Source organism: Cupressus sempervirens, chromosome 3 (genome assembly GCF_028749045.1).
Source record: "Cupressus sempervirens isolate cs-2001-9-10 chromosome 3, ASM2874904v1, whole genome shotgun sequence".
Classification (NCBI taxonomy): Eukaryota; Viridiplantae; Streptophyta; class Pinopsida; order Cupressales; family Cupressaceae; genus Cupressus; species Cupressus sempervirens.
Window position 1 is genome coordinate 783,687,172 of NC_143120.1, and position 14,523 is coordinate 783,701,694.

General features: G+C 35.3%; 1 protein-coding gene across 3 annotated transcripts in view; it reads left to right on the plus strand.

Annotated features, from left to right (window-relative positions):
- LOC149569133 (uncharacterized) overlaps positions 1–14,523 on the plus strand; it is a 63,345-nt gene that overhangs the window by 37,945 nt on the left and 10,877 nt on the right. Inside the window, exon 4 of one of the 3 annotated variants that reach the window (XM_089821908.1) lies at positions 3,615–3,703. The exons of the other annotated variants lie outside the window; for them this stretch is intronic. Coding sequence (XP_089678034.1) covers positions 3,615–3,683 — 69 coding nt within the window. The 3' untranslated portion in view covers positions 3,684–3,703. The remainder of the gene's footprint in view (positions 1–3,614; positions 3,704–14,523) is intronic. 3 annotated transcript variants of the gene reach the window in all.

A 14,523-nucleotide genomic window follows, 5' to 3' on the forward strand; every position in this document is an offset into this window, starting at 1 on the left:
ATCACAAGGCCATCGTTCCTAGATACAACTGCTTCATTCCTTGGGAAAATTATAGCGTCCTTGCCAAAGTTTGGGTTACTATACTTCTGTTAGGATTAGCTGTAGATAATTTCTGATTTCCACAGGCTTTGTTCGTCATTTGAGCTGCCCATTATAGCATATCCATGCTATCAAATTGGCCTGAAAATTGGCTGTTTCCAAGCACAAGTAGTACCCAATAGGGGTACAGAGTAGAATTGACTTCACATGGGTTTTGATTTGGAGTAGTTGGTGAAGGTCTCAATGTGTTCTTTTAGTTTTCTAATCAGGAAACTCTGAATGATTATTCCCTTTTTATGAAGGCGTGTTTGTTAGGAATAGGGAATATTGGGGGGCGGGGGGGGGGGCGGGGGGTTTGAATCAGTATTCTACAAACTTTTGTTACCAACTAGATATTATTTATTACTTTGAACCATGCATAAGAAAGTAAACAAGTAATGCTGAATGGTAAAAGTAACCATGCACAGAGAGAACTCATAACACCATATTTTGTTAACTAAGGAAACCTTGGCCAAGGGAAAACCCCGGTGGGGATGATACCAACAAGATGATGTACTAATATAAATGTTCTTTGTTAGAGGATGGACCCTATTAGGAGTCTATAAACTCATTCAATGCATATGAGTCCCTGTTAGGAGACTTTGAATCCCTGTTAGGAGTTTTGGTACAATGGATGCAAGAAGAGCTCATTGCTCAAACAAGTAACAAAAGTATAGATGTTGTACCTTCCTTCAGCTGATCTTTGACTTCAGCTCAATCTCGGATCACAAAATCAGGTTATCAAAATTCGCTTCTGCATATGATATAAAACTTTGCATTCACAACTTTCACATATAACTTCATATATATCTTTACAATTCACTTCCTCATAATTTTGCGAGACATCTTTGCATAAATACCATGCCTTTTCACAAATTGCTGCTAGGTCGGTTAAGACCAAAATAAACTTTTCAATATAGAGTAAACATCTAGGATGTCATCCCTAATTAGTCAAGTAATTATTTTGTAAACAAAATAATTCCTTTACCTTTCATTTCGTTGTTTTGTAAATCTTAAGTATCTCTTTTCCATACTGTCCTTACTGATGTTCGAGGTTATACACATTATCATCAAAATGTATACAGTTTCCATATATCTTCTCTCTCAAAAATAACATAGGTTGCATATAAAGCAATACACTGCTGTAAATCATTTTTATACTTAGACAATTTTTTGAGTACCAAAAAGCTAAGTATCTTTATTTCCGAGGTTATCTACAAGCATGTACATCATGTGTTGCCATTAATGACAACATTTACATATCTACATATAGCCAATCGTCAACAATCTCCCCCTTTAGCATTGATGGCAACAAAGTAGGAAAATTGGCTAAGTATTAAAAACTTTTCCAAAACTTACAACATTACTACACTTACCATCTATTACAAATACTTCATCTTATAAAATGCTCTCCCTTTTGACATGACTAAATGGATAACTTACTTACAATAGTCTCATACAACTTCTCCTCCTTTGACATTAATGACAAAGGTCAGAATGTCCAAAAATTGTCAAAAAGTTCTGTCTAACTGTTGTCAAAAAGTTCTGTCAAAATTTCTGTCTAGCTGCCTCAAGCTGATATAATCTTTATACAATCATCAAAATTTTCCTTTAGACTGTCCATACCGTTGACCCATGTGTCCTCAGTTGCTTCGACGGTAGTGAGAATTGCACATAAGGCATATGATGCAATCTCAACTGTATTGACATCGGAATATATAAAATTGGAATAAGTGTCCTTTGCTTTTAACAAATTCCTCCAATTGTCTCTCAATGGCTGATAGTTTTAGAGTTATAGATTCTCTGAAATCTGATAATCTTCTCCAAATTTGCTCTTTTTCAAGTTGCAGTTTCCTGATGTCAGTGTGAACATCGACAACTTGTCCTTCAAAATCATCAACTCTTCTAGAGGGTTGCTATAACTGACTTGTGAGATTTGCTAGCTTACTCTACTTCCCTTCCATCTTATTATCCAAATCTTTAGTCAACTTGTGAGATAAATACATTTGATGTACAGTACCTTGTGATGTGAATATCAGGATTTAACTGTGTGATTTTTGAGTCAAACTCGATGACCCATGTTTCATGAGTAGTGATTCAACATGAATCCATCTCTCATGAGAATAAATGGAACACTTAGCACTCATTGGATCTAGGTGATGCTCACAGGGGTGAAGCACTCATTGGTACAGTACCTTGTCATCTTGTTGACATCTTTGAAGTTCCTTGATATAAGTATCAAGAGTCAGCAAATCATTCTTTATGTTTTGAAAAACAGTGCTAAAAAGATTAGCATCATGAGAAATTTGAGCCTTAGATTCTGTAACACTTAACAATTCTGTAAATTCATCATCAAAAGATTTGACTACTGCTTTGGCTCTTTGTTCGGGGTCTGCTTCTGCATGTTTGGCTGCCAGAGTGTTGTGCAATCTGTTAGTCACCTCCATTAATGTACTTTGTAGACTCTTGACTTTTCTGTTCTTCTCAATCAATTTGTTTAAAGATGAGATCAAGTTAGATTGATCATCATCATCACCTGTAAGGTCGGCAAGAGATAGTGGAGTGGATGAGTCTCCCTTTTGTTTCGTCTCTACTATCTTGCTTGTTTTTCTCTCTCCTTCATTCTCTTTTTCCTTCCTTTCTAGTTCTTTCTTTTCTTCTTCTAGCTGCTTCTCCTCCTCAAGCAACTTTAGATTGGCTTCTTCAACCTTTTCCTTTTCCTCTTCTAATTGCCTTTTCTCCTCTTCAATCAGTTTTAAATGATCTAGAAGTTTCCGAAATGGGACTCAGGCTGATCACAACTTGCAAAAGGATCATCTTCAATATTAATTGTGATATTAGTTTGATCAATTTGCATTGTATCACCATTTACTGAAGTTTTTTCTGTAGTGGTAGGTGCAGTCTTTAACTCAATCATCATCTTGTCGATGGCTGCAGCTGTTTCACTTCTTATGACATTTTTCTCACCTCCCATAAACAGAAATGGCCTCATCTTACTTCGTAAGTAAGGTGCTAGATTGTTCATCAATTTCTTGATTTCTTCTTCTTTATCAGTTTTGCACATAGTTTTTAACATAGATTTCTGAAGTTCTATGTCTTCTTCACGAACTGATGCTTCTTAGCTATAAGTCTGTCATAGACTTTCTGAATTACAATGCCTTCAATGTCTTCAAGTTTCAAATTGTTAAGAATTATATATCTCACAGTAGAGATATCAATATGTTCTTTGTCAATATCATTGTACAAATCATAAAACTTATTCATTTGCACAAAGTTCCCCTTATTGGCAATAGATGTGTTAATCTTTTCTATCTTTGGTTTCCAAGGTTGCCTTGTTTTCCTACTGGCTGCTTAGAAGCAATAACTTTTTCAGGCTGCTTAACTTTTTGTTCCTCATCATATTCCTCACTGGAATCTTCAAATTGTCAGCAATGTTTTCTTCCTTTTCTCAGGTCTAGTAGCTTGTTGCTCAACTCTTTTTGACTTATGAGTCTCAACTTATACTAACCTTTCAAACTTTCTTTTGGGTTCACTAGGTTGCTCAGCTGATACAACAACATATGGAATGCTTTGCTCTTAGGAGTTGCTGCAATGGATACTCCTGATGCTTGAGCAACTGATAGAGGTGTCACATACATCACACCTTGTTCACTAGTTTGTTTCAGTCCAGATATTGTTTGTCTGACTGCCTGTGATTCTCTTTCTATCATACCAGCCTCAATCAGTGCTTTCTTTATCGTAGTCTCAACCTTCTTATGAGATGCTTTTTCTAAAAATGCCTGGTAAGCTGACTGAGTTAACTTTTCATATGTTCCAAATTTGTATGAAGCTTGGTCCTTTTCAGAGTTCAATAATAGATCAATATAACCAATAGCTACATCATCACTCAATTCATAACCTAAGGGTTCAAGAAATGTTTCCCTTGGTTCTACTGCTTCAACATAAGTTAGGTCTGTATCTACCATAAAACATATGTCATCCTTAAATCTGTCAACAATTGTTGGTGCAATTCTGAATTTTTGTTTCATTTTATTTTGGAATGTTCTCATAATCAAATTACGGCTGTCCAAGATTTTATCTACATTTGTTATCTTATCCATAGTACATCTTTCATTGTTCATGATTCCTGTAATTGATAGAAATGGAAATCTTTTAAGTATATGAAAGAAAATATGATTGATTAGTGACTGAAATCTGAATACACCATTCTTAGTTTTGTTAATCTTCTCCAAATTCTCAAGGAGTTGTACTCTCAAAATCTCACTCAAATTCACTTGTTCTTTCTCAACACAAATCTTGTAGGCTGCATAGATAAAGCTTGTTGACAACTCATCACTCTTAAAACTTGCACAAATAGAATATGCAATGATTCTGCTCAAGAATCTCACATCATATTGATTGATGGTGCCGATCACCATTGCCTTGCCATTATAAACTGCTTTAGTATTGAGTTCAACCTTCTTCTTGACTAATTTCTCACCAATGGGTATACTGCCTTGTTAGCTAAGACCAGTAACCTCATGAATAAAGTCGGTAGAAATGTCAACTACATTGTCTCCCATCCAAAACTTCCCATTATGAATTCTGCTTAATATAATTTGAGTCCATTGTTCGTTATCAAGTTCTTGATAGAAATAATATTTGAATAAATCTAAATCTTTTATATGTTCAAATCCGAGCTTCACAGTCATATCATGATTGAAAACAATTTCCATATCCTTGTTCATAAATTCACCTCCAACAGTTTCAAACTTGCTAGACAAATAGTTTCCTATGTCTTCCAAATAAACTACGTTGTTCGAAGTTGTTGATAGAGCCAAATTAAGGTTTCCTTCTAAGGGTTTCATAGGTAAAACCTTCAATTTGGGTCTCTCAATATTTTCAACATTGTGAACAATTGACATATCCATTACTTCACCAAATAGAAATTTATCAAAGAAATTTTGTGCGAAAAAGGATAAAATACCTTTTTTCAAAGTAGGTTTTAGCTCGAAATTGCTTTGTCAAATCGCTTTTGAGTGCTCTTAGCTTCTGAGATAATTGCAATGTGGAAATAATCAAGTTCGTACTCTATTTATCCAACTTGAACTTGCATTAATTGCGTACTTTGCTAAAAAAGCTATTAATTTCATTTTGAAATCAAATATCTGCTTAAAATCATCTATTTGATCTTCAAATGCTACCCGAGGTTAACCATAGCTTCCTTTCATCATGACAATGCTCCACAAAACTTCGCTCCAAGAAATTTGCTATGAAAACATAGATTTCATCTTCTGTCACAAAATAAACTTTCTCTGTTGTAACAGCAACTTTCATTTCCTTCGAAACTTGTTTCGATAAGCTCCAAATTGTAAGCGAGCTTAGCTACAATCTAAACACATCTAGATACATCTTTCTCAACCTTGCTACTCATAGCTCAATCTCTAAATGAAGTTTCAAATTCTGGTGCTGTGAACAAGCTTAATTCAACTTGATTGAATCAAACTCAATTACTGACTTCAATCTTCCTTTCTCTGCATCATCTGACTTTTCTTGAGATCCAATAGTTAATCCCTTCACAAATGTCTCATCAAGTTCTTCTCGAAGTTCACTAACTACATTTCATTGATCTTCATTATCTTTGTTAGTTTCGGAGTTCCTTTCATGGTTCCTTTTGTAATTTCCGAAGTTTCTTTCATTGTTCCTTCTATTTCCACATTGTTCCTTATGTCCATTCCACAGTACTTCGCTATATGTCCGAAGTTGTTGCATTACTGACATACTGGGGTTTTGCTTCTAGGATTTTGTTGATCAATAGATGCTTGACAATTCCGGGCTATGTGTCCAACATTGTTACACTTATACCACATGATTTGCTTTCTTTCTTCAAAAGGTCTTTTCTTTCTCTTGATGTCCTCTCATTAGATCTTCTTTTATCTACAGGGTTAGTATTTCCACACATTCTACTATTCCTTTCATCATTATCATATTTAGCTTTCTTACAATCAAATGCTTTATGACCAATACCATGACAATTATGACAATAAAAATTCGTAACATGATTAAATGACTTATGTGCACAATCTCTTTTCATATGACCTATTTTATTATATGAAAAACACTTACCTTGAAATTTATACCGAGTTTCTTTAGGAGATTCAACTTGCTCAGGTTCATCCAATTTCTCAGTTTTCTTGTCTTATCCAACCATTTAGATTTATCAGAAGATTGACTGGATTTATCTTTTTCTTCCAGATCTGAATCCACTTTCAGGTTTCTTTGTAGACATGTTAAATAGGTAACCAAGACCAGTCTTGTCATAGGTAGGTCTTTGTACTGACATTTGTTCATCAAGCTTTTCCCTGCTAGAATAAAACTTTTCAAGTTGTACCTTGCTTTGAGTTAGTTCACCTTTCACAATAGTGTTGTACTTTTGAAGTTCTTCATGATTTGCTTTTAATGCTTCAAGTTCAGATGTCTTCTTTGCTAGATTGGCTCTAAGATCTGAATTTTCAGTCTTCAAATCAGGTTCAACTTTGCTAGAATCATTCTTCAAACTGAACTTTAGATTGGTAATCTTCAATTCATGCTTCAAGATCGTGTACTTTGTTTTCAATTTTTGAATATTCATCATCATCAATTTCAGATTCAGTAGATTTAGACTTGGATTTGAGATGTTCAATCTCGTCCTTCAGTTGTCCAATGTATACTTTGGAGTCTTCATAGCTATCTTCCAGCTTATCTCTTTCTTCAGTAAGGAGATCAATTTGTTCAAGTGCCTTTTCAAGGTTCTTCATCAATTGTCCAATAGCTGTAGGGATCTTACTCAAGCTGTTAAGCCTCTTCAGAGTAATTGAGCTCTGATACCAATTGTTAGCAATAGGGAATATTGAGAGGGGGGGTGAATCAGTATTCTACAAACTTTTGTTACCAACTGGATATTATTTATTACTTCGAACCATGCATAAGAAAGTAAGCAAGTAATGCTGAATAGTAAAAGTAACCATGTGCAGAGAGAACTCATAACACCATATTTTGTTAACTAGGTAAACCCTGGCCAAGGGAAAACCCCGGTGGGGATGATACCCACAAGATGATGTACTAATATAAATGTTCCTTGTTAGAGGATGGACTTTGTTAGGAGTCTATAAACTCATTTAGTACATATGAGTCCCTGTTAGGAGACTTTGAATTCCTGTTAGGAGATTCCAACCCTGTCAAGAGTTGTGGTACAATGGATGCAAGAAGAGCTCACTGCCCAAACAAGTAACATAAGTATAAATGCTGTACCTTCCTTCAGCTGATCTTTGACCTCAGCTCGATCTTGGATCACAAAATCAGGTTATCAAAATTTGCTTCTGCATATGATATAAAACTTCGGATTCACAACTTTCACATATAACTTAATATATATCTTCACAATTCACGTCCTCATAATTTCGCAAGATGTCTTTGTATAAATACCATGCCTTTTCACAAATTGCTGCTAGGTTGGCTATGACCAAAATAAACTTTCCAATATAGAGTAAACATCTAGGATGTCGTCCCTAATTGGTCAAGTAATTATTTTATAAACAAAATAATTACTTTACCTTTCATTCCGCTGATCTGTATATCTTAAATATCTCTTTTCCGTACTGTTTGAGGTTATACACATCATCGTCAACATGTATACAGTTTCCATATATCTTCTCTCTCAAGAATGACATCGTATAAATAGGTTGCATATAAAACAATACACTGCTGTAAACCATTTTCATACTTAGAAAATTTTCTGAGTACCAAAAAGCTAAGTATCTTTATTTCCGAGGTTATCTACAAGCATGTACATCATGTGTTGCCATTAATGACAACATTTACATATCTACATATAGCCAACTGTCAACAACTTCCTGTGTATTCCCTTTTTATATGGGCAGAAAGGGTAGTTATTAGTCATGAATGTCTGTGAGAGGCATTGTTGGAAAGTTGACTGATGTGGAATGAAATGTACTCTAGGAATGTGCATGTATTCAAACAAGATGGATGGAGAATACTAAAGCTTTTGATTGTTTGTTCCCTCGGAACAGTAACCCATGGTGAGCAGTGCACAATATAAATCTCCCTATGTGAGGAGTTGTATTGAGTAGCAGGATCATAGCTGAGTACAAGTTTTGTCATCTTTTCAACAACTGTTTGATAGTTGGTGATTTCCATTATGTTGATCATTGTTGAATGGTGTTTTATTATAAAAAGCAGTCCTTTTCAGATCTCTAGTGTTTTATGCTAACATTTGGAGGTTTAATATTACTCACTGGTGAGATGAGGGTTTTTCTAAGGTGAAATGAGTTCCATGCGTACCTTTGGTTGATTTTCCCTACATTGCATGGATGGAACCAAAGTGTGAATGCTTGCTTGGATTGATGAATGAAGATTCTGCAGTAAGCAATTTTTTGAAAGATCCATACATGGATCGATTTTCTCTATTGTGGCATTATTTTAATGATTAATTAAATGTGGGGAAAATTAATAAAGATTGGAAGCTTCTAGAAGGCCATTGGTCTTTTATTCCACTCTGCTTGTGGGTGATAAATCAACAATCCAATCTCCTTCTAAAGGTCATCAACTGACAAGAGAAATCAAGAGGATTTATAAAGACAACTGCCAAGCAGCTTAAAATCTGAAGCAAAAAGGCTAAGTGCAAGACAGTCCAACCTTGGAGGGATGAAAATGGTAAGTTGAAGTGCTGCAAGTGATTGAAAGAGGCTGGATGGTGATATTTTCTGAGTTTGTGGAAGCCATTAGAGGGCTGAAAGCAAGGTATTTTCTGACCAAATTTCTGAAAACCCTCTCATGTTACGATTTTTTTTGAAATTAATGGAAAATAAATCGTAAGGAGCTTTATCCATGCATAGTTACAGGTTGTTTGGAGCTCATTTTCTAAATTTTTAGAGGCAAGAAATGGCTGAAAGTTCATGTCTGCAGACCCAAACCTGAGAATTTCCATACATGGGGCGCTTTTTTGAGAATGACTCCCTAAACTACTCCGGACTGGATTGCTAATCAATTGCAAGGTAAAAAGGATTATTTTGGGACTGATTTGAGACATTAAATGGGATGAATATGTGGATTTTCTGACCAAAATCTGAAAATTCCATATGGTGCAATTTTTTAGAAAAATCATAAGTTATTTTTGAGCATTCATAGCATTCCTAACTTCCTTGCAGGCGTTTTGGGCGGATTAGAGGCCTATTCCAAGGCCATTAGAGGTCTGAAACATACTTGTCTTCGGACATAAATATGAAGCATACATACTTGGGACATTTTTTGCAAGAATTTTTATAATTTGCCCCTTCACCCAATCATCAAGTGGGCTGTTGCTGAGTGTTGTGTGGGTGTTCTTGTCAAATTCACCCGGAATAAGGTAAGTTGCAGACATGTATTCAGAAAATCAGAATTGTGACAAGTGGTTTTATTCAAGCTAAATTTGTTCATGCCTTAATTAAACTTACGAGTGCTGATTGAGTCGTGTTTGAATTGGAGTTTGGATTGGAGTTTGGATGATTTTCAGACCTATCCATGGATTGTCTGTAGAAAATCAGAACTTTGTCTGGGTCTGATTTTATTCTTTAAAGTGATGAATAACATATGGATAAGTGCAAACTTAGGTTCCAAACTCTCATTTCAATCATTTACCCGGAATAAGGTAAGTTGCAGACATGTATTCAGAAAATCAGAATTGTGACAAGTGGTTTTATTCAAGCTAACTTTGTTCATGCCTTAATTAAACTTACAAGTGCTGATTGAGTCGTGTTTGAATTGGAGTTTGGATGATTTTCAGACCTATCCATGGATTGTCTGTAGAAAATTAGAACTTTGTCTGGGTCTGATTTTATTCTTTAAAGTGATGAATAACATATGGATAAGTGCAAACTTAGGTTCCAAACTCTCATTTCAATCATTGTGCATGGAGTTTAAGCATTGTTTGGAACTTTGTATTAATTATATCTCATTTTCAGACTTCCTTGTGCATATGAATCCATGGATCATGATTTTGCTAACTTAGTGAATTGTTAGGACTAAATTTATAAGCCAATCTTCAGATTTGTCCAATTTGTCCTTAGAAGATCAGATTCGGATGGAAGACTACTTTTGTGATTCTAACGGCTAAGTATTGGTCAAATTGGGGCTTAGGGTTCTAATTCAAATACTTATTTTAGTTACAACTTTCATTGGAGGGAATTACTAAGTTTGGACACAAATTACATTGGTTAATGCAAAGATTTTAAGTCTGAGATTTATTATTTTGTTTAAGTTCCTTAAGGCCATACCAGCTTCAAGCTTTGTACCGAGAATCATGTTTGGATCAAAGGCAGGGATAGCCACAAGGAAATGAACAAAGGCAGGTGGAAGACAATCTCAAGCTCAAAACCAAGGATAACAATGAAAGAGGATCAACCTAAAAGTGATCAAGTTCAAAAGACAACACTTCAAGATGATGCACTTCAAAACTGGAACAAAGGAAATAAAATTCAAGGATCAAGCTGAAGGAATTATCCCATCAGGGGAGTGACCTTGATGATGATCGAGTCATACAAGGAAATGGAACGAGGAAGATTTAATATGGAAAGGAAGATGATTAATGTGTTTAGGGGATTGCTCCAATGATCAAATCTGAAGATGAAAAAGATAAAGGAATTCCAAATAACGACGGTGGAAATACCAAGGGTTCAAGCATTGTAAAGTCCTACCATCCAAGAGAAAGAAGTCCAAGAACGCTGAAGAATTCCTAAGTATGAGGACATATAATTAAGATAAAGATTGTGTGGAGAAGGTAGAGGTTATGGAGCTACAACATAACAACCTTCCTAGTATTGATTTGGAGGAACATAGGGCCCGTTTAGTTGCTGGAATTCAACCGGAATCGAAATAGAAAATCAGAATATGTTTTGTATTCTGCATTTGGTGTGCCAAATCGGAATTAGAATAGGAATACATATTCCCATTTTGCCCCTAAAATGAGCATATGCCCATTCCAAAAAATACCTGTTATTGGAATAGGCTATTCCTATTCTCAATCTGACTTTCCCAAATTATATAGTTTTTTCGGGTTCGTGGTTGATATTCCTTGGAAAGAGGCACAATCATCTGCTTTAACACGAAATAGGAGATCCACTTAATCATCTGTGTCTGCCATTGCAGAATGTCTTGATCGGATTTTGGGTGGGAAAATGTTGGGTGTGAAACCGCAATTTCTTCCATCTGCCATGCCCTGCTGATTGATCGGGAGCTTTGTGGGTGTCTCCAATGTAGGTAGCGCTAACAATTTTCTGTCATTTAGTAACCCTAGTATGGGTTCTATTACTACAAAAACATTGGATAGGAGCAGTTTTGAAGATATACAAGAAATGTTAGCTGCAACAGAGATAATGATTTCCAAGTCGGATACAAATAAAAGCAACAAAATGCTCTTTCAGAGCAATTAAGAAGTCAGTCATTGTGCTTCTGCCTGTCACCACAGTTGTATTGTTCTCTCTTTTATGCATCATACATGGTTGCAAGGGACTGGAATGAGCCTAATATATAATTTTCTCCTCACTCGCTGGCTGTTTGAATTTCATTTTTGACTTTGACCTGCAACAGAAGATGGAATTTTTCACATTTACATTTCCTGTTTGCAACATTTTCATTGAATTGTTTGCAGGGCACTCCACACAAGTAAGAAATCATAGTTTGAATTGCTAAGAGAATGCAATAATCGCTCTCTACTGTAGCACCTTCAATGTTTTCTTTTTCCATTGTGCACAGTTTTTGCAATCAATGGATAAACATTTAAAAAATCCAAAAAATGAAAACAGACTTCTCGGATCATATAAACCATACTTCTATATTTGACTGAGTTTACTCCTTACCAGCATTGACATTATGTTTTGTTGAGTGCTTTCATGTTAGAACAAATCTGCACCCTCTGGATTTGAAACCAGGTAGGGGTGGTTCAAGATCCTCAAATGGAAAATGACTTCTAGAGCATACTGATGTGTCTGATACCAATTTCGGGAAAAAGGATTTGATGGGTTTCCCCATGCCATGATTGCTGAAATAAGAACAAAGGCTCAGCCACAGAATCAGAGTCTCACATTGGTTCAGAAGCTAGAATGAATACAAGAAGCAACCAAAACAATGGAGGACACAACAACAAACAATGCATTATCTTTTCTATAATAACTCTCCGGAGCACCCAATAAACTTAACCTTATTCCAATTCCAGGTTTCTACAACTAAACACATAATTAACATATTCCCGATCAAATTCTAGGTAAATTAAACGTGTCTGGAATTGCAGTTTTTAATTCCCATTCCCATTCCCAATTCTAATTTTGAATTCCTATGCTAGCAACCAAATGGGCCCTTAGTGAAATTTTGTTTAAGTTCATTGGTTTTGCTAAAAGGGTGAGGAAGAAAGGAGTATATATCTTGGATGAAGATTTGTATGAGTAGGCAACTTCCTTGCTTCTTATCGGTCCTCAAGCCTCTGAATCTTCTCATTGGCTTATTTTGTGGTGCTTCATTTCTATTGGCTACTTGTGGTTGTCCTAATTAGGTTTCATAATGTTTTAATCGGGACCATTGATTTCAATTTAATCTTTGATTGTTCATTGTAATTGGGACTCCTATATAACCCCTACCCCTCTTATTTGTAAAACAAGACTTGTTGCTAATATAATGCCGAATTTGCTCTACTTTTCATTGTTGTGTCCTGGACTCTCGCATATTGAATTGTTGTGATCAAGATTGCATTATTGCATGGTGATCCTTATTTCCTCACTTAGCTTAGGATTTCACTTAATATTGTTTAGAAGTAGTTTAGTTGGATGAAAGAATTGTGGATGTTTACTTACTTGAATATAATCTAGGCCACTAGCCTCTTGCTGATGGTAGGAGTGCCTTGTGTGGTCAACTAGTGAAGGTACTTAACTTCAATTGATATCCAATCTTTAGTTTGCATCCTTTGATGAGATTGAAGAAGGTAGATAATGATTTGAAAACCATTTGAGTAGATCCTTAGAAGCTTGCACTAGATAGGTGGGGTCGCTGATTAACCTACATCCAGTAGAGTCCAAGTCCATTCATGGTTGCTTGCAGTCATAGTTAGAAGTAGAAGTAGTAATAGTAAAAATTAGAAGTTTAAATTAAGTTGGACAAGTTGGAAAGTCAAAGGTTATTTTCATTGCACATTATGAAGCTAAATCTTCAGAAGTGCAAGTTGTTGACAAGTCTTGAATGAACTAGGATAAGTTCCCTTAGTGATCCAGCAAATCACATCATCCCAACTCAGTGAGTGTCTACAATTGAAAGAACCTTGAAGTCGAAGTCATTTCATGATCTTACCTTGCAAGCTTAGCATGAGAGACGATCTTATATCAACAAAGGATTGAGTGTTTGGTGTATCGTCTCGAAACATTGAATATTTGATTCTGCATGTTATAGTGGAATAAAACTCACATCAATAGGTCATTGCTTGCCTATCCACCATCTCAAGTCCTCTCATTTAGTTTATAATTTTCCATGGGATGCTTCAACCAATAGACCTGTTCATAATGGTTGGTTACCATTTGTTTAATACACACAATTAATCCTGCTTTTGTGTCAATGGCTCTTCACAAATTTTATTTTGCATCTCCCTCTAAACTAAATGGTCATTATAACCTTTATTTATTTTTATCTCACTTTTAATTCCAAAGTATCATTTACATGGGACAATAACTTTCTTTTCTTGGTTTGGAAAAAGTCCCAATAAATTTTTAAAGATTAAACTATTAAAAAACCTAAATTAATAAAATGAAACAACTTCTGTGATTGAGTAATATTTTCTGGCAAAAGAGAACTTTTCCAGCATTTATTAGGCTTGAAAGCCCACAAGGAAAAGCCAATTTGCTAATAAATAGAGACATTACATATGTTAAATTAATGAGAACCAGAGTAGCATACAACTTGATATAACTGAATGCAATACACATAACACAAGTCCTTATCCTGGGAAATCCCTCCTGACTTAGGGAAAAATCTAGCCACGCCATAAGATGATTCCTTTATTAGTTTATCAAATCAAATACAAAGAGAAACTCTACCCCATATAGAGATCTCCAACATACAATGATCACTTAATGATCAGAACCAAATAAATCATCAGAGAATTGCCTACGGAAGACTCGGTGTCAGCTCTATAAAACACTTGAACTGATTTATATACTGCTCATACATCGAGCATCACAAAAATCACTGAGAAGATATATATATCTGAACTTGAATGACTCAGAAAACTAGATTTCCAAACTTTCAGAAAACTCGTCACGGGAATTCTAAGATGAGAGAACTATGTCAAACATGGCAATCTTTTTCTTTCTGAAGAAGTAATAACAAAACTTATTCATGCTGTCTCAAGCAAATAACATAGAGGAAACAATACCAAGGAAAGTCGACGGTCAG